At 40.0% G+C, this 25,496-nt stretch overlaps 2 protein-coding genes across 2 annotated transcripts; one reads left to right on the top strand and one right to left on the bottom strand.

Moving 5' to 3' along the window:
* Position 1: 1 nt before the first annotated feature.
* LOC306715885 (uncharacterized protein) lies at positions 2-7,218 on the bottom strand. Its single transcript, XM_079186364.1, has 3 exons — positions 7,052-7,218; positions 4,305-6,053; positions 2-2,176 (listed from the first exon to the last, which is right to left on the bottom strand). Exons 2-3 carry the CDS (start codon positions 5,695-5,697, stop codon positions 759-761), a joined length of 2,811 nt encoding a protein of 936 aa, XP_079042490.1. The 5' UTR covers positions 5,698-6,053; positions 7,052-7,218; the 3' UTR covers positions 2-758.
* A 2,755-nt stretch (positions 7,219-9,973) lies between these two features.
* Positions 9,974-24,279, top strand: lmcd1 (LIM and cysteine-rich domains 1). Its single transcript, XM_079156902.1, has 7 exons — positions 9,974-10,681; positions 16,914-16,999; positions 17,344-17,599; positions 18,915-19,064; positions 19,407-19,643; positions 20,685-20,903; positions 21,157-24,279. The coding sequence occupies exons 1-7, from the start codon at positions 10,655-10,657 to the stop codon at positions 21,265-21,267; spliced, it is 1,086 nt and encodes a 361-aa protein (XP_079013028.1). The 5' UTR covers positions 9,974-10,654; the 3' UTR covers positions 21,268-24,279.
* Positions 24,280-25,496: the final 1,217 nt, after the last annotated feature.

The raw sequence follows: 25,496 nt of genomic DNA, 5'->3' as shown, positions 1-25,496 counted from the left end.
GACACAATGGTGATTGAGCTCATGATCAGTGATGAAAGTTTTTGCATTTACAGAATTAATAACTGAGTCTCTCTGGCGACATTCCCGGGAAAAATCACAAGCGGTGCAGCTGTTTGTATCTCTGGGAAGTCAGATCCAAAACATCTGCAATTACTGCTTATTAAAGAGAACAAGACTGAGATCTTCTGTAACTTTTTGCTCAAAATCAAGATTGAATTTAAAGTCTTCACAAGTTCAACACAAGTAATGCCTCTAATAACACAATCATTGACAGTGAAGACTTAAATTGTAACTATAAAAGCAAAATAATAATAAATCATCAACTTGCCCAAAAAATAAGCTGAAGAATATATGATTCCTTACAATGAGTCATACCCCAAGAAAGACGATAAAAGTGAATAATACATTGGAGATAGCAGTATTTGTTTAAATTATGTATATATGTACACAATTACATATGTTAACATATATCAATATCAGCAGTAAATATTCAGTATTTGCTAATTCATTTGAAGTATTTTTACATCTATCAGTAGATTCTCTGACATAATTAAAGCTCAGATTGTCACAGAAACATAATTCACATGTTTCTGAAACACTGACACTCTTTTACTTTATATAATCTGATATTTGCCCTGAAACAAAAACACGAACAAAGAAAATCAAAATTGTTTAGTATCACTGATGTGTCACATGACGGCATTTCTGAGCATTTCTTACTCGATCTGAAAGCTAGAAATCATTCTTACCTCATGCATTTACAAACTAGGCCACAAGCTTGTTGATACAGAGACCTTCATTGGTAATATCTTCAGTGGGAGTTCATTTGAGGTTTCAAAGTGTGGAAACAGTCTGTCAGTGAATCTGTGTGTGAAGGTGTGTATGTGTGTGTTAGTATCAAGATCAGAGAATGACAGTTTTCCTTTGTCAAAGTCCAGATGAACTCTGATCCTCTGGAGCTTCTTCTTCACTGAAAGAACTTTATTTGGGAGCGGTGGGGAGGCTGCTATGTACGCTCCATCATGGAAATATATTTCCCAGAATCCAGTAGAGATTTGTTCCTTCCTTTGAACAGACTCATTTACCACACCTAGGCACCAACATGCATCATTTCTAATCTCACAATCCCAGCTGTGAGTCCCAGAGTTAAAACCCTCAGAGCCCAGAACAACGGGATAATAATCAAACCTCTCTGGGTTTTCAGGAAGCTTCTGTTTCTCTCCTCCTCTCACACTGGTCAGATCTTCAGACAGGATGAGTTCTGGACGAGCAGTGTTTGGGTCCAGAATCACAGGAGTGTAGGAGACCATGTCCTTCATCTTGTTCCAGATGTTGAAGGCCAGGTTGCCCAGGTGTTTGGCCTCGTCTATCAGAGCTCCTGAGAGCAGCTGTGGATCCTCCAGCAGGGGGCGCTGCTGGACTCTTTCCACTGCAGCCTTGTAGTTGTTCAGGAATGAGACGTCTTCAGCTCTCAGCTCGTCCTCTGTGGCTCTGACTGTGTCTGAAAGAGCTGCTATCTCTCTGCTCAGAGCCTCCATCTTCTCCTTCATCATCTGACTCTTCTGCTCCTCTTCCTCCCTCAGTGCAGCCATCCTGCCCTCCTCTTCCTCCTCTAGAAACTGGTGAAGCTTCTTAAACTGCTCCTTAATCTGCCTCTCTGTGTGTCGGGCCTGGACCTTCATGTGTTCTGCTGTTTGATCACAGATTCCTTTAACTTGTTCAAAGAGCTTCAGTTTCTCCTTTAAGGGCTTCAGGGAGTTCTGGATCTCTTCTTTGAGATCTTGTGCAGCTTCATCGATGGGTCTGAATCTGTGGTTGTTGTGTGTTTTTGAATCTCTGCAGACGAGACACACTGGCTGCTGATGGTCCAGACAGAAGAGTCTGAGTTTCTCAGAGTGCAGACTGCAGAGAGTCTCTGAAGCTCTCTGATCTCTCTCCCGTATGAAGGACTCACACAGGTTCTTTAAAGCCAAGTTACGAGGCGTATCATTTAATAAATGTCTTTCCTTACAAACTGGACACTCGTGTATCAGTTTCTCTGTCCACCAGTTCTTCACACAGTCTTTACAGAAGCTGTGGCTACACGACAGAACAACAGGATCTTTAAAGATGTCATAGCAAACAGGACAGCAGAGATCCTCTTCTGATCGTGAAGCCATTTTGTCTCCGAGTGAAGCTGAAAACACAACACACAGAATCAAGTTTTACTTTCACTTTGACGTGAAGTTCCACTAAATCACCTGCCTTCAGCATATAGATGTGTGTGTGTGTGTGTGTGTGTGTGTGTGTGTGTGTGTGTGTGTGTGTGTGTGTGTGTGTAATCAGCAGCAGATTACAGTAGCAGTATTTCAGTCTCACAGCAATCTCAGTGTTACCTGTGTTCGCAGTATTTCCTCCTTTCTGTGACTTTTCTCCGTCGAGTTTAATCTGCTGATCAAAGTTGAACACATCTAGCTGCGCTCAACGTTTGCCTCCGCCCACGATGAGTGCTGCTCTTCTCACTCAACTGCACCCTCTGGTGGCGGAAGCATTACAGCACATTGAAACGTCAACACTGCATGAGCCACTAAATTATGAGCGCTGCAGCCTAGAAAATATATTACACCAGTACAATTAGAATGTAATTAGTGCCTGCATATAAATAAATAAGGATGCAACTGCTCATTGACCTGTTAGCTGAATTAAATTCCATTATACAAATAACTGCTTTCTACAATAAGTTATACCACCTCCAGTAAAGAGGTCATAGACTCAGGTGACTTCTACGTCATCTTTACTTCACAACATGGAACACATTAACAAATGAATCACAACAAACAAAAACAAAGGTTCAACTCCAGATATTTAGTTTCACTGCTGCTCCTCAAAAGAAGCAACATTTAAAATGTTTTAATGTCGACTGCCTCCATAGAGAGAAACTCATCATCAGTTGTAACTGGAATGAGAACATGAATGGTTCTAAGAGGGACACTGACTACGTTTACATCCACTCTCACATCACACTATTATTCTGAATATGACAATATACAGAATTTCATATGGTTCATGTAAACGTCATATTCAGTTTGGATATTCTGAATTAGGCTTTATTCCAAATGGACCATTTTCTGATTAAGACGTGTGGGATATGCCGATGATATTCAGGTTTTAGGAGCATTCTCTGGACATGTGTACAGCTCATTCTGAATATGCGTCAATGTTTTTTTTACGGCATTTTGCCTTCTTAAAATATTGCAACTTGTTTCTCTGAACGTTAAAACTTTAATTTTAAAATATAATGACTTCAATGTAAAGACATGATTACTTTTTATTGTATTTTTAAAGATATTACGATATTGCACAACATTTCTGAACACATTTTAGTCTGAAACCATTTCTACTTTAATCTTTATTAGTTTTTGAATCATAAATCAAATTAGTTCAAAACGATAAGAACATAATCAGTAATATACAGTTTACATTTACATTGTTGTTATTAGAGTAATATACAAAATGTTCATTTGAATAAATGTTAAATCTATCTATCTCCATATGACATGACACAATGGTGATTGAGCTCATGATCAGTGATGAAAGTTTTTGCATTTACAGAATTAATAACTGAGTCTCTCTGGCGACATTCCCGGGAAAAATCACAAGCGGTGCAGCTGTTTGTATCTCTGGGAAGTCAGATCCAAAACATCTGCAATTACTGCTTATTAAAGAGAACAAGACTGAGATCTTCTGTAACTTTTTGCTCAAAATCAAGATTGAATTTAAAGTCTTCACAAGTTCAACACAAGTAATGCCTCTAATAACACAATCATTGACAGTGAAGACTTAAATTGTAACTATAAAAGCAAAATAATAATAAATCATCAACTTGCCCAAAAAATAAGCTGAAGAATATATGATTCCTTACAATGAGTCATACCCCAAGAAAGACGATAAAAGTGAATAATACATTGGAGATAGCAGTATTTGTTTAAATTATGTATATATGTACACAATTACATATGTTAACATATATCAATATCAGCAGTAAATATTCAGTATTTGCTAATTCATTTGAAGTATTTTTACATCTATCAGTAGATTCTCTGACATAATTAAAGCTCAGATTGTCACAGAAACATAATTCACATGTTTCTGAAACACTGACACTCTTTTACTTTATATAATCTGATATTTGCCCTGAAACAAAAACACGAACAAAGAAAATCAAAATTGTTTAGTATCACTGATGTGTCACATGACGGCATTTCTGAGCATTTCTTACTCGATCTGAAAGCTAGAAATCATTCTTAGCTCATGCATTTACAAACTAGGCCACAAGCTTGTTGATACAGAGACCTTCATTGGTAATATCTTCAGTGGGAGTTCATTTGAGGTTTCAAAGTGTGGAAACAGTCTGTCAGTGAATCTGTGTGTGAAGGTGTGTATGTGTGTGTTAGTATCAGGATCAGAGAATGACAGTTTTCCTTTGTCAAAGTCCAGATGAACTCTGATCCTCCGGAGCTTCTTCTTCACTGAGAGAACTTTTCTTGGGAGCGGTGGGGAGGCTGCTATGTACGCTCCACCAAGGAGACATATTTGCCAGTATCCAGTCAAGATTTGTTCCTTCCTTTGAACAGACTCATTTATCACACCTAGGCACCAATATTCATCATTTCTAACCTCACAATCCCAGCTGTGAGTCCCAGAAGTAAAACCCTCAGAGCCCAGAACAACCTGATAATAATCACACCTCTCTGGGTTTTCAGGAAGCTTCTGTTTCTCTCCTCGTCTCATACTGGTCAGATCTTCACACAGGATGAGTTCTGGACGAGCAGTGTTTGGGTCCAGAATCACAGGAGTGTAGGAGACCATGTCCTTCATCTTGTTCCAGATGTTGAAGGCCAGGTTGCCCAGGTGTTTGGCCTCGTCTATCAGAGCTCCTGAGAGCAGCTGTGGATCCTCCAGCAGGGGGCGCTGCTGGACTCTTTCCACTGCAGCCTTGTAGTTGTTCAGGAATGAGACGTCTTCAGCTCTCAGCTCGTCCTCTGTGACTCTGACTGTGTCTGAAAGAGCTGCTATCTCTCTGCTCAGAGCCTCCATCTTCTCCTTTATCACCTGACTCTTCTGCTCCTCTTCCTCCATCAGAGCAGAGATCCTGGCCTCCTCTTCCTCCTCTAGAAACTGGTGAAGCTTCTTAAACTGCTCCTTAATCTTCCTCTCTGTGCGTCGGGCCTGGACCTTCATGTGTTCTACTGTTTGATCACAGTTTCCTTTAACTTGTTCAAAGAGCTTCAGTTTCTCCTTTAAGGGCTTCAGGGATTTCTGGATCTCTTCTTTGAGATCTTGTGCAGCTTCATCGATGGGTCTGAATCTGTGGTTGTTGTGTCTCCATGAATCTCTGCAGACGACACACACTGGCTGCTGATGGTCCAGACAGAAGAGTTTGAGTTTCTCAGAGTGCAGACTGCAGAGAGTCTCTGAAGCTCTCTGATCTCTCTCCACTATGAAGGCCTCACACAGGTTCTTTAAAGCCAGGTTACAAGGAGGATCACTCTTTGATGATCTTCTCTTACAAACTGGACACTCTTGTATTTGTTTCTCTGTCCACCAGTTCTTCAGACAGACTTTACAGAAGCTGTGGCTACACGACAGAACAACAGGATCTCTAAAGATTTCAATGCAAACAGGACAGCAGTGACCCTCTTCTGACCGTGAAGCCATTTTGTCTCAGAGTGAAGCTAAAAACACAACACACAGAAATAGTTTTACTTTCAGTTTGACAGTAGCTCCACTAAATCTCCTGCCTCCAGCATATAGACGTGTGTGTGCGTGTGTGTGTGTGTGTGTGTGTGTGTGTGTGTGTGTGTGTGTGTGTGTGTGTAATCAGCAGCAGATTACAGTAGCGGTATTTCAGTCCTCCAGCAATCTCAGTGTTACCTGTGTTACCAGTATTTCCTCCTTTCTGTGACTTTTCTCCGTCGAGTTTGATCTGCTGATCAAAGTTGAACACACCTGGCTGCGCTCAACGTTTGACTCCGCCCACGATGAGTGCCGCTCTTCTCACTCAACTGCACCCTCTGGTGGCGGAAACATTACAGCACATTGAAACGTCAACACTTCATGAACAACTAAATTATGAGCACTGCAGCCTGGAAAATATATTACACCAGTACAATTTGAATATAATTAGTGCCTAAATATGAATAAATAAGGATGTAACTGCAAATTGACCTGTTAGCTGAATTCAATTCCATTATACAAATAATTGTGGTGTCACCTTATAAAAGTGGAACATACCAAAGTTATCAATGAACATCTCATATTTCCACCACAAACTTATTCTTCAAATAACATATTAATCTTATTCAAAAACCCATAATACTTACATTAAAAAACACTGTAACACAATTACAAACCTGTTACAGGTTTGTAATTGTATTATTTTATTGTTCACATAAAATGACTGCCTATCTTGATTTATAATGCTACTGCACCATTTTATGTACCAGAAGAGTTTCCTGTTGAGGATGTAACATACTGACGAGCTGCTTTCTACATTAAGTTATACCACCTCCAGTAAAGAGATCATAGAATCAGGTGACTTCTACGTCATCTTTACTTCACAACATGGAACACATTAACAAATGAATCCCAACAAACAAAAACAAAGGTTCAACTCCAGATATTTAGTTTCACTGCTGCTCCTCAAAAGAAGCAAAAACGGCCTCTATACAGAAAAACTCATGAGTTTGTAACTGGAATGAGAACATGAATGGTTCTAAGAGGGACACTGACTACGTTTACATGCACTCTCACATTACACTATTATTCACTGATAAATATCTTTCCTTACAAAGTGGACACTCTAGTATTTGTTTCTCTCTCCACCAGTTCTTCAGACAGTCTTTACAGAAGCTGTGGCTAAACGACAGAAAAACAGGATCTTTAAAGATGTCATGGCAAACAGGACAGCAGTGATCCTTTTCTGATTGAGAAAACATTGCCTGCTGTGTTTTCAGCTTCACTCAGAGACACGACAGGGACGTTGGTGAGACAAGAAAATTGAAAACTTCACCTTGAGTTGTTCCTGCTTATAAACTTGAGTTTATAATAGGAAATCAGCAGCAGATTGACGCGCCAGTATTCCAGTATTAAAGTGTTTCCAGTATTTCCTCCGTTGTGTGACTTCTGTGTTAAGTTTAATCTGCTGGTTAAAACACAGTAGACACAATGAGCAGCAGTGTCATAGGATGCTTAATGCCTTCAACTGTGGAATGAGGAACCCAGATATAGATCCATCAGGTGTACGCGACCACGCCTTCAGTGAATTCCTGTTACATACATCTGTGGTGGATAGAACAGGTATTTAATGAACTATTCAGCTTCTACAATGTGACAATGTCCTAACACCGCCTGCATGGGAGACTGGGCACATTTATCCTAACCGGTCTGACTGAACCTCAACCTGCCAACCACCGGACTCCTCCCTCCCCAACCAAACAACAAGGAACACAGGTGCCCTCGCAGTCAATGAGCAGGTATGTGAGTGTGTGTGTGTGTCACATAACAAACACTCTTTATAGAGTTGTTGTTTAATATGTGGTGCACAGAATGATGTCACACAGGCTCAATCTGGTGCAACACATTTAATTAACGTGTTCTTCAAAATACAAAAATATGACTTTAGGTATACAATCGCTTCACAGCGTTTTAGACAACAGAGATTCTCATTATCTCGCTTAATCACCATTAACGGTTTAGAAATACCACAAATGCACAAAATTAACAATTACAACTCCCCGTAAACTCTTTTTAGGGAAATATGTTAACATGAGTGATGCGGGCTCCCTCACATGAGGGCTCGTTATCAAGGCTACCGCTCCGCGCTCATGCTACTACAATGGCGGCCGGGAACCTTGCATTAGCTAACTAGCTAAACTTACGCAGTTAATACAGTCACAAACAAAAGCTTACAAAACCTAACGCAGTGCCACCACCGTACAGTATGACGTTGTACTTGCACAGGATATCCAAATAACATCACCAGCTTACTTGCAAAATACAAAAATATGACTTAAGGTATACACTCGCTTCACAGCGTTTTCTGCTTCCATCTTGTACGCAGAGATTCATGCGAGACTTCGTTGTGACTCTCCTGTCGTGGCCGATGGCATGTGATTCAGCGGCATATACCGATCCCTGGAGTGGAATGCCAATAGGTGCTGCTTGGAAGTGGAAGTCCACTGTCAGATTGTGTATTCAATAGTTATTGAGAAGGCAAAGTCTTTGGATTTATCCTCCAGCACAATTTTATGGCAATAATAGCTGTTGAAATATTCCAGTCTGGGCCAAAGTGATGGACTGACCGACCGATGGAGCCACGCTTCAGTGTCAGTATAGTGTCTCTGTGAAGGCAGTGCACAATATTGGATGGGAAATAAATTCTTCAGTGGATTGTGAAGCCAGTCATACTCTGGCCTCGTAACAAACAATATAAAGTGTACATGCTTTTCTGGGGTGGAATAAAAACAACAAATTATAAACATAAGAAATATACTTTATCTCAACATTATGATTTCTTCCTCTATATTTGTATTATTATGACTTTATTTTCGTAATATTGTGGCTTCATTCTCAAACCAATGCAATTTCATTTTTAATATAATAATATATAAAACATAACTTTTTCTTGTCAACTTATTTCTCAAAAGATTATGATTTTTTCTAAAATTATTTAGACTATGTTCTGGAAATCTCCCAGAAATTCTTTGTATCCCCCTGACTGTCCCTAATACTCCCTAATAGTACTTAGTAATGTCATGACTCGTGTCATTTGTTGAATGATGAACACACCCATCAGGTGCACAGGTGGGGGTGTTCCCCTTTTACTGTCCACTTAGAGATAATGAAAGTAAATACACGTCGTCATATCACGAGACAGTTAAGTCCTGATCATCAGAAAACAATAGAGATAAAACAAAATAAAGAGCAAAAGTGTTTAAAAGTTAAATGGCTGAGGTTATCTCCAGATCACGCGATTGAGTGAGTGAGTGTGGGTTTGTTTGTGCACCTCTGTGTCTGCCCATTCTGCTGCAGCACTCTACATAATATTTTGGGTGCCCAGTTGTCCTGCTCTGCTGTCCTGCCGTCCTCCAGTGGGGTCCTGACTATCGTCGCCGACCTCAAACCACCAGAACGGCTCTGATTGTCTGGCCATCCTCGGATCCTTCCATCAGTGCTGCTCCAGCCTGAGGTTTCCTGCTCCACCGCTGTCCGTTATTCCTCAGCAATAAAACCGGGTTGGTGAGAAATGAGCTGCTGCGCTAACATCTCTACTTAAGTTGGCTGCACCTGTCAAGGTAAGCTATGACCCTTGACTCTGCCTCAGACCGAGGTTAGCCATGCTTAGCCATTAGTACCTGCAAACTGCAGGAGTCGCTCCCTGCTGGCCATTAGAGAGAATACCATTTTAAGACACTTTGCCCCATTAGCCCCTTTTATGCCGTCTGGCTTTGATTGACCCTGAGTGTCCTGTCTGGCTCTGTTTAGAACGATTTGGCCTTGTCTCTTAATCCCTGTTGGTCCTGCCTGGCTTTTGCTGACTCTGTACGGCTCTGCCTGGATCACTTTATTCCTCTTTTAGACCTGCCTGGCTCTGTGAAGTCCCATTGGTCCAGCTTGCTTTGTTTAACCTCTACGGACTGCCTGGCTGTGTTTAACACCACTCTGGTTGGCCCACTTTGGCCCTACTCAACTCTGTGGTCTACATTCTTCTAAACTTCACGCTATAAAGCTGCAGAATGAGAGGAGGAGGAATCCCTGACGTTCCTATTGGCTAAGGATTCTTTTCAGCCTCACTCTGATTGGCTGTTCGAGCGTGAGCAGGGAATCCCTCAGGGCTCTCTCTGTCTTTGTCTCAGATTAAAAACACAAACAGTCCAGTCAGGCCTCGCTGCACCAGGTAGTCCTCCAATCTGCTGAGGACCAGGACTGAATTCACATCCTGGTCTGCTGCAGAAAGCCAACTGTGCAGCTGCTGTTTTTTTAAAGAATCTGCCTGATTACTGCCAGCCTGCTGCAGCATGCTCTACAGCTGTAACAGAGGAGGAACCTAATATTTAGCAAAGCAGGGTGAATTCACTGCTCAGCAGAGTCAAACAGAGAAAAACAGAGGTGAATGAGGGAAGCTGCTGTTTAAGTGTATACAGCAGAAAAAGTGTTCAGGAGTTGAAGAAACCGGCTGAGTTCAGGCTGCAGAGGGTGGAGAAGGAGAGCCGGCAACAGGACGAATCAGGAGGGAAGAGTGGAGGAAAAAAAGACAACAGAAAAGAAAACGCAGAAGTCCACAGCTGAGGAAGAAAAAATATGAGTTTTGTTGAGATTCTATGAAGAAAGAGAAAGAGAATTGGAGTTGTGAAATCAAGTTGGAAAGAGGAAAATGACTTTGCAGTGAGCGTTAAAAGTAAAGAAGTGAGCTGATGTTTCTCTGCAGGAATGAGGTGAAAGTCTAGACAGTTAAATTGCAGTGGGCTGTGGAGAGCCGGCGGAGCAGAGCGGTGGCAGGAGCGATTGTGGGCGGGGAGAGAGGAAGTGTGGTCGACAGGAGAGGAATTTAAGCCCCATTGTTCTGGAAGAGCAGCGGCAGAGAGAGCCGAGGAGTCGACGGACGCTGGACAACATGGACGTGAGCTCAGCCATGGAGAAGGTAGGACAGAAACATTGACATCTACACGGAGGAAATATGTCATGAATACTTCCAGATTAACAACAACAGTGAGGAGGTCAAGGGTCAGTTAGTCTGATGTGATGGAGATCGTCTGTTGATGGAGAAACTCTTCACTGAGTTCAAGTGAACTTTCGTTTTGCTGCATTTCACAGAATTGTGTTCATGATGATTCATTTCTGTTTGAGAGCTGGTTTATTTTTTCAAGGCAAATTGAGTGACATATACGTCCGGCCAACATCATTTTCATTCAAGCTTCGTCCTCAGAGGCCACAAGTCAAGGATAAGAACTGGCTATCAGACTCAAAGATGGCGCCCTCTTACTTTTATAAAAATTGCTTGCTGAGCGCATTAGCCAGAAAAGTTTATTAGTTTGGGGTTTTGCTTCTGCGTTGCACGGCCCACTGCACATGTGCAATTAGCGTTTCCTGCTCAGACCCAAGACTTTACATTGAGGTTATATCTCACGTCATGCCGATGCGAAATTGGGGGTTCTGAGAGAGTTTTACTAACATAAATACATATAGAGGAATAACTGACCTTGTTTGCAGTTATCTCCATTCTTAATTTGCCTGCTAAACTCTTATTGGTCTATTGTTTTTTCTAATCAGGGGAAAAATGCATCAATAAGTTTAAAACCAGTGCGGTCAGCTAGTCAGAGGTCTTAACCAGGTTAACTTAACGTTATAATGAACATTTTTATGATGTCAAACCACATTATTGCTGTTTTTAACCGTTCAACGTACTTTAATTCAATTCAAACAACTTAAACTCCTCTCAGTCCTTGTTTGTTTAGCTGCACTGATACATCAGCTGCTGACAACTTTGTGAACAAAACTCCAAACGAACAGAAACTGATCGACTACATTCACAAATCTCCTCTTGACCCAAACTCATTTGGGGGGAAAAGTGCATCTTTTTTAACAGTTTTTAAAACTTAAAAAAATTATTTGTTTGCTTTCTATGGCACAGACATGATCAGCCAAAAACAATGACGACACAAAATGATTTACTCAACAACTAATCGGTGGAAATTTATGAGACTATATTTGTTGGAGATAATTTGTCCAAAGAAATTATTGCTGAAGGAAAAAGCTGCAACAGTTACCGGCCGAAAAAGTCAGTTTGAGCGATGTCAAGATGGCAGCACTCGATGGATTGCTCGGCCCTAAAAAAGAAGTTGACCTCATGCTGATATTTTTATATCATGTTGGTTGACCTGCCATAGACAAAGCAGTTATATCTCTCGAATATCTCTTTGATCACACCTGATCCCTTTCAAACAGCTGGAGATTTGTAATTCAGTCAGTGAAGGTAATCCACGAACACGAGGACCTGATCCCTAAACACCCCCCCGGCTCCGCCGTGTACAGTTATTCTCCCACAGATCCCTCCTGTAATTCATCCTCTGGTTGTTCGCCCAGAGGTCAGTCTGAGTCCGATAACCTGACGGATCAGTGTCACCTGTCGGGGGTTTGATCCCCCCCAACCCCTTCTTTGCATACAGGAGCTGGAAATACAGCCATCACCAGGGTGAAAATAACCTCTAACACACACACACACACACACACACACACACACACACACACACACACACACACACAATGGATGTCAGGATAGTGGGGCGGTATCTCTGAAACCTAAACACAAAACAAGAACTCTCAGACAAGAAAACAACGAATGGACTCGCATCTAACAATTTTTTTCATAATCCATTCAATGCCAGAAGAAAACAGTAAGAAATGCCTGTAACAGTTTCCTGAGAGCCAAAGGCGACGTCATCAAATTGCTTTGTTTGACCAACAGTCCAAACTATAAAAGAAATATTGAATTTATGTTCAGATAAGACTGAGAAAAGAAGCAATTCCTCACAAATGACAAGCTGGAACTGGGAAATGTTTGACTTTTAGTTCTTTGAAAATGACTGAAGGATTCATTCATTCGTAAAATTGTTGTTATCATCATCATCCTTATTATCATCATCATCATTATTATGTTTCAGTTTAATTTCCAGACAGAGTTTGTGAGGAAAAATCTATTTAGGAAACAATCCAATCAAACTGTCCTCTCTCCCTGATATGCTGTTTAACACTTTTTAATAGTGATAATGAAATGGTGCTCTCGTCTATTAATTCCAGCTCATTCGTGGCATATTGTCTAGTTTAGTATTAAATGGAGAACAACAGGAAATATCCAGGATGCCAAGTGACAAAGTTTTGGACGTTAAAGAGGCTCAGCTCGCCGCCTCTTTGACCTCCAGCTTCTTATCTCTCAGCGTTTCCTGCAGTTTAACCGTCACATAGCTGACATGTTTAGAATTACTCAGCGAGGCTCAGTCCGGTCCACCGACGACATACTCGCCTTATCTGACTCCCTAAATATAGAGCTGCCCCACGTTTCCCACTTTCTGAAAAAAAATGATGCATTTCTCGTGTGGCTCATATGTTCCATTTGGCAGACGTTTTCATTCAGAGCAGCGAAACGTTCTGTAGTGTTGAGTATTCGAGGTTAAGATGACTCCGTCGGTCCGAGTGAAGGTTGTTAGTGACCACATGATAACAGAGGAGCGAGTTGTGATGAAGTAAAAAGCTTCAAATCATTCATTAGCTCAGATTTCCATCACAAAAAAACAGTTCCTTTACTGAAGAAAATGCATGTTGATGTTATTTGCAGCAGATCAGAGAGCCGACATTGAGCAGACAGAATATGAGGGCTAAAAACCATTATACCAAAAGTGTTAAAAATGAAGTTCATAAATAAGATTCGCATGCCTTTTTATAAATGTTGTCGTTCTGGTCTGTGTTTTTGTAGCTTTGTCTCAGCTGTTTTGTTTTGTTTTGATTTTACAATAATTTAATATATAAATCAGTTTATTCCAAGAACGTTAACGATGTTGCCAAAGCATCAAATGTACACAATCATATTAATATGGATATTAACACATTATGATTGTTATATAATAATTTCTAATATATATATATATAACTCTTCTTTCTCATATATATATACAAGCAAATTAAGATGTTTTTGCAACCATAAAGTAATAAAAGTTGTTCAGCGTGACTCGTTCACCACATTACCTGCATCATGAGTGCTGTGTCGTGACTGGTCGCAGGATGAGTAAAAGGTTTATTTCTTGCTTGTTTGGAGGAACGTTTGAGTCACGTCTGCTCTCACTGTGACTCCCACCGAGTCACCAGAGTGAGTGTACGCACTGACACGAACACCGTGAAACAAACTGTTGCCAAATTGCATTTAAAGGGTCGTGTTTGGCTTTTCTGCAGGTTGAAGAAAATTACATGAAAACAGTGAAAAATGAGCCAAAGATGTAAAGCTGACGGCAGATGTTTAGTGGAATGTTCCTTTAAACCAACTTCAGAAATCAGTTTTTTTTTCAAGCTCAGTGACATAATAATGAACACACACACACACAGAAACACACACACTCTGTCAGTCAGTGTATTCCAGAGGGATGTACTGAAGTCTTGTTCTTCTTCAGCTGTTTCTGTTGCAGCTGTGACCTTTTCAACAACAGATCAACGGCCTCTTCACCGTCTCACACACTCTCTCCTCACACCTCTTATCGCACTCATCTGTGCTCTCTAATGACTGCTGTGGTCTGCGTCTGTTTTTTCTGGTGTGAGTTCCAATGAAGGGAAATCTCAAAGAAATGTACGTTTCGGGCCTGCAACGTATCCTCATACAACGTTTGTTTGGTATCTTATGAATGGGTTACTCGTCATTTTTTGTGCGTTTTCCAACGAAAGTCCAGCAAACTTCCGTCTTCACAGCCAACAAGGCAAAAAAATTATAGTTAGGTTTAAGAAAAGATCTTCGTTTGGGTTAAAATAACGACTGAAGTGGTGTTACTTAAGCACCGGAGGTTGCAACATGACAGTGTTCTCATACGCAAAGCCAGGTCCATAAAGAAGAACAGAGCCGTGACTGTGATCCTGACCTCATTAACCAACATCAGTTTTTGACCTCACTTGATGCTCTTTTGGCTGAACGGGAACAAATCTCTGCAGCCAGGTTCAAACATCTGATGGAAAGAGCTCCCAGAGGAGTCGAGGCTTATTTTGTAGTTCATCACTTTGGATGAGCTTGTGTGTGTGTGTATCTCTCTCTATCTATCTATATATATATATATATATATATATATATACACCCAGAGAGTATATTACTTGTATGAATGTCTCCCTGAGGAGAGATGGGCTTGTTAATACCTGGTGACGGATGGACAGGTGGGCAGTCTGTCAGCAGCAGGTTGTTTTAGCAGAGCAGTCGTCAGGTTTCCTGCCAGAGGATTTAGAAACAGTCAGTCATCCCAAAGTATTGTAGCCCCCCCCAAACACACACACACACACACACACACACACACACACACACACACACACAGAGACTCTTTAGAGACCAAAAACCAAAACAGATTATCAAAGCAAATTGATTGCTGAAGTTAAACTCTAACATTCTTGATCTTGGAATCATTTTTGATAAAAAAAGAAAATCTCTTAACCCCTGGAGCTTTCAACCATCTCACGGTCTTCATCAGCGGATAGAGTTTGCTCAGTTGTCGTCATGTGACTGGTTGTCCTTTGACAATAATGCAACCTCGACTCGCTGTGGTTGAAAGATATTTTTGTAAGTGGACTTTTTTTTATAACGTTGTGACAAATACCAAACGAGTACACAGTATAAAGTATGGAAGAGGATTGTGGGAATTTACTTTTCTTTTTTAATATGAAAGTAAAAAAGACAAGTAAGCGTGAGTCACAGCGAGGACAGGAAGAGAAACAAAGAAGAGGAGCCAATAATAAAACATAGTGTCCAGGAAAAAGATTTAAAACGTAGGAGTAGGAGGTGAAAATACAGGAATGACTGATAAGACTTAGTTTGTCAGAACTGAGATGATGTCACTGGGTGGACCCATGACATCATCCGTCCTGCACGTGTGTGTGTGTGTGTGGTTCACTCCCTTCTCTTCCTCCCACACTCACTGAGAAATGTTCAAAAACAACAACTCTTCTTTCTCATCCAACACTTCCTCTCAAATCTACAGAGTCGTCGTCACTTCTTCTCCGTTAACTCTGTGTCCTACGAATACTTACTGTTTGTGGTCAACTGAAGATCCACATAGAAACATATTTTCCAGAGCTTTCATCCACATCTCACAGGCCTCACCAGCAGAGGAAGTTGGTTGAAAGCTATACAGAGAAAGCTAATGTTAATTACGCTAATGATTTTACAGCTCAAATGCGCCCATAAAGTTTAGCAACTCAGTGCAATTTGCCCTTTTTTTTTTGCATCTGTTTGTAATCATCCATGTGGCAAAGAATAAATGTTGCCTTTGAATCAAGAACATAGTTGGCAGAACATTGAGGAGAGAGAAAAATAAAACTTTTAGACTGCAAGATAAAGGTCCTGACCGACGAGGTGCAGAGGCATTCCTCAAGACTTCAGGCGAAGAAGTTAGACGTAACAGAGAGAAACTATATTTGGGATTTAATGTGCCACGATTACTGGAAAGTCTGGGTTTGACACCCCTAATAAATGTGCTTCAGTTTAACTCGCTGATAACTTCACTGTTACTGTGTGTGGCTGTTCGCGCTGATCTTTGTTAAATGGAAAGCTTTTTCAATGAGGCTCATTTGCAGAGAAAGGAGCAACTTCTGCTCTAAATGTCTCCATATTACCTGATTTATATTCATGCAAATAGCATGTGCAATAGTTCCTCAGCGGTTAAAGGGGCATTTCACTCTTTGCGTGTGCTTTGAGAATCATTTCTTTTTTTCTTATTTGTTTAAATCAGATATTTTACTTACTTGTGAAAAATATAATGAACAATGTTCTTTATCAGGTAAAGTACAATATTTCAAGCCCACATTTGTTCCTTGTCAGATACAGAGGAATCCAACAAACGCTGGTGTTTGTCATTTAAGAGCCTTTAGGCCTCGTGGCTAATGGTCAGCTCGTCAAATTGTCATTACTAGTGATGTCGTTATTTTGACCAAATGTTTAATTATTTTGACTTACCGTAGTGTTTTTTTCATGTTTTTTTCCTGGTCAAAATGGTTTTCTATTCTAGTTCTAGCTGTTGTGGCCTCTGATCTTTGATGATCTCACTGTTATTTATTTATTTATTAGATTGTACCCACACAAACAATTTAAAGGTATAACATCATTGTGTTTTCGCTGTATTTTTGTCTTTTCTCAGATGTCTGTGAAGCCGAGTGCAGGAGGTGCAGCGGTGTGTCACGTATGTGAGGAGAGCTGCTCTGGATTCCAGCCGCATTCTTGGAGGTACAAACCTTCACTGTTTTTATTTATTTTATTATTATTTCTCTCTCCCTGAAACAAAAAAGGAAATGAAAGGAATGAAAAGAAAAAAACCAAAGTTCTGGATAAAGTCTGAGTGGTTTCTGTACTCTTTCCTCTCTCCTCTCAACGATTCTCTGCTATTAAAGGAACTTGTTAGTAGTTCTGCATATTTTTAGCCAATTGACTGAAGATGAGATGAGAGTCAGTTGTCAAACAGCACTGCACTTACAGAAAAAAACGCCCAATTTGGCAACACGTCCTTTAATTCTTCAGCATTCTCCAAAAGCTGGTCATGTGATATGTTTCTTCTTGACCTACTTGTGCAGGAAAGTCTGTATCTCCTGCGGCTGCAGCGCCGTCGACCACGCTCCAAGAAGTGACGTCGAAGACGACCAGCGAATGGGACGCCTGCTCGCAGACTCACCCTGCTCCCATTTGACAGCGAAGGTCAAAGGAGGCGGCGGCCTCCGCGTGTACAAGAGGAACCGTATGATCGTGACCAATCCGGTGGTGTCGCGCAAAGACCCGACCTTCAACACCACCACGTACGACTGGGCGCCGGCCGGCCTCAACCAGACACTGGTGAGGGTCAGTGGGGAGTACAGGAAGTTGGTTGTTCGTGTGAAGCTGCAGGCTGTTGGTCTGCAATAGCTTGTAAAGTCACATTTTACTCACCAGCTACTGGTTGTTGCGGAGGTCCGAGGTGCGGTGACTCTGCCGGATAGAGCTTTAACAAAAATGTACAAAGCAATAACACAAAATACATCCGGTTATAAACATCCAGTTTCTGCAGCCCCCTCTGCGTGTCGAACAGTCTAGACTGCCTGGTTTCCATTAAAAACAAGTATGTTTCAGGTTTCACAACCTATAATTATAAGGATGACAGGGATTATTGAGCACTGCGGTGTGGTGGGAGACGTTTCTGCAGTTGAACCGCTTTCCAGATCTGCCTCTAAAAAAACTTCTGCATGCTTTGAAATGAACGCGGCAGCTCTAGACTGTTAGTCACCATCTGCAGACAACACAGATGTTTCTCTGACAACACCTGGACGGAGTGATGACAGCTGAAACACAGACTCCTGAACAATGCTGATGTTTGTCATTCAACCATGTTAGCGAGGTCTATCGGCTCAGATCAGTGTTTTCTGATTTATTTACTTTAGAGAGTGTGTTCAACATGTTAAAATGACAGTGGTAAGAATAGTCAGGGAAGTGCCAATGTATATCCAAAGTATCATTGATATTCAGTATATGTATACACTGTATATATATATATATATATATAAAGAAAATGATAAACGTACAGAGCAGCGATGTAGAGATGTTAATTCATTGTAAATTTGCTTTGTTCACTCTTTCTTGATCTTAATCGTTGTGATTTGTCCGACTGACACATTGTATTGAGACCATTACAGACTATTTGAGACATTTGTATTATAAATGGTTGTATAAATATCAACAGATTACAAAAGTCTTGACTCACTCACATCATTGACGCTTTGCAGGAATAAATACATCAGCACTGAAGTATACTTTTTTTTAATTTGTGAGTTGGAACTGGTGAGGTAGAGGCTTGTACCTGGAATTATAATTTATTCTCTTCTATTTTTAAATTTGAGTACATTTCAGAGTAAAATATTTTACCTTTCTCCACTATGTTTATTTGATTAAACTGGGGGTCTAAACTGCTGCAGTTATTTATCTTTCTCGTAGGTGGTGCAGGTTGGTATAGAGCTGATCTCATAAAGACCAAACGGCTCCCCGTCGTGGTGAATCTGCAGCCTGATAAATGTGAAAGAGTGAATTTGTCAGTTCAATAAGTTGGATGACATCCCAACATGACTAATGCTGTAAAAAATAACAGGTTACAAGTAAAATGCCCCTGATTCCCCCTCAGGCCATGCAGTACATGAAGCTCATCCCGCAGAAACAACGTCCCGTCTCGGGGACAGATGGAGCGTTGGAGCGACGGAGGCAGCTCTTCAGTCAGCTTCCTGCCTACGATCAGGACCCCATGAAGTGCCAGAGCCTGGCCAGTGAGGAGGAGGTACCGAACTCTATTTATTACTTAAAGCTACTATAACTTTTATTTTGTGTTGATTTTGGCGGTCCCTGTGGACGAAGATGGTAGTGTTTCAGAATAACTATATAAGAATAGACAATTTTCACTCTGATGGTCTTGTTTACTGTCATATAGAGTCTTCTGTAATAAACTGAGACTATATTTTAACCAGCTAAAACTTCCTCATAGTAACTTTCAGCTGTATTTTAAATATCTAATATCACTTAAATCCGTTTTTATGGCTGAAAACAACGTAAACACTATGTAAAGTCTGTTTTCTTTAGTTGACTCTGATCTTGACTTACTTACTCCTATGTCCTCCTGCAGATTTCCTCCATGCTGCTGTTTGTGAAGAGCTACAAACAGGAGGTGCTGGGAGTCGGGGAGGTGGCCTTGCCTGGCGAGGGCGGAGCTTTGAGGGAAGCAGCCACTCAGAGGACAGCGAAGGACGCCAAGGACGGTGACAGGAAGGATGCTCCGGAGCACCAGGACCACGGCTCCTCTAACAGCAGCGCTGCCTCTGCTACTGGCTCCGCCAACGGAACAGATAACAAGACTGGATATGTAAGTAAATAAGGCGTCTGACAGCAAAGCACCAGACAGATTTGAAAAACATCAGCAGGTGGATTTCCATTCGGTCCAGTTATTCTGGGCAGGTTATTCTGTAGGTCTCGTTAAATATTTGCAGGCTCCTGTCGCACGGATAAACAATTCTGCAAAGCTTGAAGTCAACCCCAAAAAGACCTTAAACCGTTAATGTTTTCGGCGCTGCACTTTTTGGAACACTTGAATCAGACTTTTTTTTCTTTTTTTTTGCAAGCAGAGGAGTCGCCATCTGCTGGCTATTAGAGAGAATGCATGTTTAAGACCCTCCAGCATTGACTTCACTTTTCCGACCCGGAGGTTGCCGACTGAAGTCAACACCAGAGGTGGTAGAAGTATTCAAATCAATTTAGGTATTTGAAACAAAATGTACTTTATGGATCAAATGTAAATTCAAAGCAACTACTGTCAGTGTTACATGAATCATTTTAGCGATGTATCAAAATGTAAAATGTTGTATTTTTAAATTCTTCATATACTTTTGGTACTTTAATCTGTAAGAACGAATCATATTTTATAAAATGATGATGATTACATGTTTTCATAAATGACCAGTAGCATTTAGAAGGATATATTGAAATTACATTTTTCAGAAATGGAATATTGTATTCATAACCATCTTTTCATAGTGTATAATCACCTGGAACTAAGAATCGTTGTGTTTTCTTTACCTTACAATGATTCATATTTACATTTGGAGCGGGTCCTCTTCGTGGAGTTGGCGATGTTGCATCGCCGTGTTTCTACAGTTGCCCAACGGACAAACCAAACACTGGTTCTAGAGATCCTTTATCATTTCTACATTCCCTAAAGGCCAGCGTAGGTTCTCTAAACACTTGGAAAGGAAGCCGATGGGTATTCAGTCGGTTGCAATCTGCAACCTCACCACTAGATGCCACTAAATCCTACACACATATGCATGCATGTGTGTATGTATTGTTGCAGTAGTTTGGTTCATGAACGTCTCTCATTTTCTTATTCTGTCCTCTCTCTGTGCTCTAGCGCTGCACCTGTTGCCAAGGTGAGGTTGCCAAAGAGAGTCCAGCTATTTACGCTGAGCGAGCAGGTTACCAAAGCGCCCTGTGGCATCCCACCTGCTTCAAATGTTCAGAGTGTGGCCGGGGATTGGTGGACCTGGTCTACTTCTGGTCCAATCAGAAGCTGTTCTGCGGACGACACTACTGTCAGACGGTCTGGCCGCGATGCTCCGGCTGCGATGAGGTGAGACATCGTCCCGACAGACTTGCAGAGACGATTAATATCAGACAGACACAGTCAAGTACGGCTTCACAGAGCAGCTAGCATGGCTGTAGACTCTAAATATACAGTTTGTATACAAGTCACAGGGTAATTACAATAGATGGAGATGGATTCAACCAATGAAAAACCACATGCCATAAAGCTGCCCCACCTCCGAGCATTATCAGTTAAACAACTATGTTTAATTATCTCCTCTCCTGTTCTCCTCCCTCAGTTGATCTTCTGTCAGTCTTTCCACACGGCAAAAGATGGCCGGACGTGGCATCTTCATCACTACTGCTGCTGGAAGTGCGGGCAAAACCTGGACACGCCCTGTCAGCACTGAGACACGATATGTCAGTTTTAAAAAGTTCTAGCACTGCTGAAAAAACTGAATTACAGACAAGTAAAAAAAACCATCAACAGCAAATCTGATATCGAGTGTAGTTGGTTTGCTTGTTTTAAATAAATAAAATAAATAAGTAGAGTTTTAAATCTTTAAATTTGTGTGTGCGGTGACGGAGCTGATGATGCTATCAGGAGGTATTCTGGTCTTCATCCCCTCCTTTATGTTCTGGCCCTCTTTAACGTCTGGTAAACACAGAAAAAGAAATCAGTAAGAGATAAGTAATACTGAACAAATGGGGCTTTAAGTCTTTAAACTTGATGTTTATTTGACATTTACTATTTAAAATACGGCACAAGTCCGGTTGATATATGGATGTTTGTAATACTTAAGACATCTAGCGGACGTTGACGTATTTAAAGACTTGTTCAGTTGAGCCTACTGGTGTTTGAGGTACTTAAGCAAATAAGTGGACACAAAAGTGTTTAAAGTACTTAAACAAACATTTGGTGGATTTATTAGCACTTACATTGTTGACAGTGACCGGAGCCAGATGTGCTGGTCTCAGATACAAACAGCAGCTTGAAGGACCGAGCAGCAGACAGTTTAGGAAACAAATGAGTAAATGAAAATAAGATAATAAATAAACATAAAAAGGTCCAAACTTTCAACCACATCACACATCTTCATCAGTAGATTTTCATGGCGCTGTGGATGTTCAAAGTTTTTTTTTAGGATTTTATTTAGCCTGTTGGCTCAGAAGTTGAGCTTGAAAGTTAATATTTTTTTTTACTTCTGCTGAGGTCATGAATTAACTTCTAAATTCAATATTTAGATTTTATTTATTCCACAGGATTTATTTTATGCATGTAACTAGTTTCTCATCTTTTATTCCCTGGTTGGGCCACTTGAATGAAATACTGTATAATGTATTTTGGATCTCTCTTTTTGCTTATTATAATTCACAGTACTCGATGACAGTTAAACTGCGTGAGTTATGAAAATATTTGTACTTCATAACAGTTTCAAGGACCAGAAAAGGTCAAGAAAACTCGATTTTATGCTGAAAGGTCTGCTTCATATTGACATAGATGGTATATTAAAGAAGCACGCGGCAACAATATTGGAATTGCTGCCTTTAATGTGTGGAACTGCAGTGAGAATATTTCAACATATTTTCAATAGAGATCAATTTATGTTTTGGGTTTTAGTTTGAATATGTGCAGATTTGTGTTTCACTTTTATTTCAGACAGAATAAATCTAATTGTTTGATTTAAATCTCTGAGAACTGGATAGGAAGAATGCTGGAAAAGGCATAAAACTAATTAGAAATGAATACTCTGCTGGATTTATTTTTGTATTGTTTAAACTAGAGTAGATTTTGACCCCCTGCCTTTTAATACTCATCAAAGTTGTGTCGTGTATTCTATTACAAATAGAAAGTAAGGATTTCTGCTTAATATGTAATTTTCTTCATTTTCTTCAGTCAAACTGTGGATACATTTTGCATTTAACATCTTTAATGAACATTAATCTGTGCTGCTGAACACTAAATTGTGTGTAGTTTTGTAGTTCGTTAACACTTAGCAAAGGTGATTAATCTTGTATAATAGATAGTACTGTGAGGTACACAACGTTTTTGGACTGCAAAGTTACTATTTTTGCAATGTGATAAAGTCTCTTAAAACAAAGTAGCCAGAAATAAACATCTGGGAGAGACGGAAGCTAATTAGCTTTACTTTTGTTCCATAACATCAGCATAACATCTGGTAATGTGCTTGTGTTTTCTTTATTGTCTTTCGGTTATTTTTTTAATTGATTGCTGCTAGAAAACGCTAACTGTTGACAATGACAATTAAGCTAACATTATTGTTTGAAGTGATCAGCTTAAATATGTAGCAAACAGACAACAGACAATACTGTTCAATACAATGTTATCTGTGACGGAAAAGATGTTGTATATAGCAATCTCAAATTGACTATGAACACTAGTTCAATCTGTGTTCAGATCAGTGTGCAATAAATCTTCATACAAAGGTTCGTATTATATCTTACAAAAAACACATTTTGTTGTTTTTTGTGCGTTTTCCTACGAATGTCCAGCAACACGAGCGATAAGTGCGCCTGCAGTGTTTAGGCAACAATACTACTTGGTTATGTTTAGGAAAGGTTTGTGGTTTAAAATATATTGGTGGCGTTACTTAAAGTTACTACAAGGAAGTTAAACTTTGTGTTGATTTTAGCGCTCCCCTGTGGACAAAGGCAGTGTTTTTCTGACACACCCGTCCACCCTGGGCTCTTCCCTTCGCGGACTTTGTCGCTCTTTATACTTCCTGGTTCACAAATACTTGGATTACACACAAATTGATTACTTGCGTTATATAATATTTAAAGTGCATTGCTTTTCGTTGGTATATATATATACGAACAGTGTGTGAGAAGCCTGACGTGTTCAGCACAAAAACTGTAAGCGAGGGTGAAACGGCTAGCCTAGCTTAGCTCAGTCAATTATAAAATAATAATACACGTTTGATACAAACACAACGAGATGAGATATTTATCTTTGTCTGGGTAAAATGATAAACAAGGATCTGCTCTCTGAAGGATATTAAGTTTTCATGAAAAGACCAGAAGCAGGACCTTGTTTAGCGGCTGGTATGAAAAACTGTTATAGCTCCTGTTTAAAATGAAAAAGTTTGATGCTGTGTTCAAAACTGTCGTCATTCACAGTTCACAATAAGGAATTCTCAGTTAAATACTAAACTGTGTGCTGTTGTCAGTCGTTGACACAGATGGTATTTGGTGATTATTTGAAGGCCAGCGTTGTTTAGTACTTTTTTACATCACATTGTGGGATAAAACACAAACCTACAAAAGTAATTACTGAGCTCCACAGTGAATAGTGAATGACAGAAATCAGATTGTACTGTTTTAAATCAGAAGTGATGGTGTTAAAGAGATTTTTCTGCTGATCATGATTGATACACCTGATAGAATTAAAGTCACTTCTGATCGAACTCCCTGTTGTCTGTCATCATTTTGGAGAGAGTGATTAATCTGAAAATATATATTTTCACGAACTCACAGTGAGTTGGTTATGCCAATACGTCTTGTGGACCGCCTCAGCAAAACTATCTTTATTTTCAACAGTTAACAGCCAGTGTTTTGTCATAAATGATGTTGCAATTATATTTGATACAAAAAAAAAGTATAGTTAAATGCATGATTGAACATAAACATTATCACAGTTTGAGATTTTAACTTTATCTTTCCAGCTGGAGCAAAATGTTTAACGAATTTGAAGTAAAGCTCTGATTTAAGGTTTTATGGTTTTAGTAACTGTGTGTGTGTGTGTGTGTGTGTGTGTGTGTGTGTGTGTGTGTGTGTGTGTGTGTGTGTGTGTGTGTGTGTGTGTGTGGCAGAAATGTTAAGTATTCCTGTGGTTTTTATTGTGCAGTTGTGTCACCCAGCTGACTGTGCAAACAGCCACCTCCTGACCCATTAAAAGAAAAACAGAAAGGATTTTTTTAGTCTCAAACTGAGACAATTTTATTTGGATTGCAGAGTTTTATGTCCTTCAATAGCACCCTGTGTTATCAGGGTGGGTTTACAGAGGATCTGTCAAACTTACTCAGCACTTCTTCTGATTCCACACAGGGATTATCCAAACAGACAAACACTAAGGATCATCACGTAATCGTTTTATATATTATTGATCATGTTATATACAAGTATGTGCCTTTTACATATAGACATAGTCACATCACATCCCTTTTGCCTTGCAAGTTTGTCTTTAATTACTCTTGTATAGTTTCTATCTTTACTTCTATTCCATGTTGGTTTTATTTAATTTAATGTTTACGTTATTTATCTAACAATTTTCCCGTGTTTTAGCCGTATGTGTTCATGTTTATTGTGTGGTGCATTAAATATTCGTATTCATCTCACTTCCTACATGGTAGCCCAGAGAAGTTAATCACTCACCGCTGTTTCATAAAACCAAACATTTTTGATGACAAACACTAGTTTCTTAGCTGAGTGTCTTTCCTTCCAGGACAGTGAAAATGTCTTCTAAGGACATTATAACTTTCTGTCTCTTTCTGGTAAAGTTTCTACCTCATAATTGTAATTTACCATGGGGATCTTTTTATTATCAAGTCTAACTTTTCATCTTTTTATATTTTTTGTAATTTTTTTTTTGTTTGCTGGCGCAAATGGGCTTCCATAG

The sequence above is a fragment of the Pholis gunnellus genome, assembly GCF_910591455.1.
Source record: "Pholis gunnellus genome assembly, chromosome: 3".
NCBI lineage: Eukaryota > Metazoa > Chordata > Actinopteri > Perciformes > Pholidae > Pholis > Pholis gunnellus.
The sequence above is the reverse complement of the archived record's forward strand: the minus strand, read 5'-3'. Positions and strand labels throughout refer to the sequence as shown.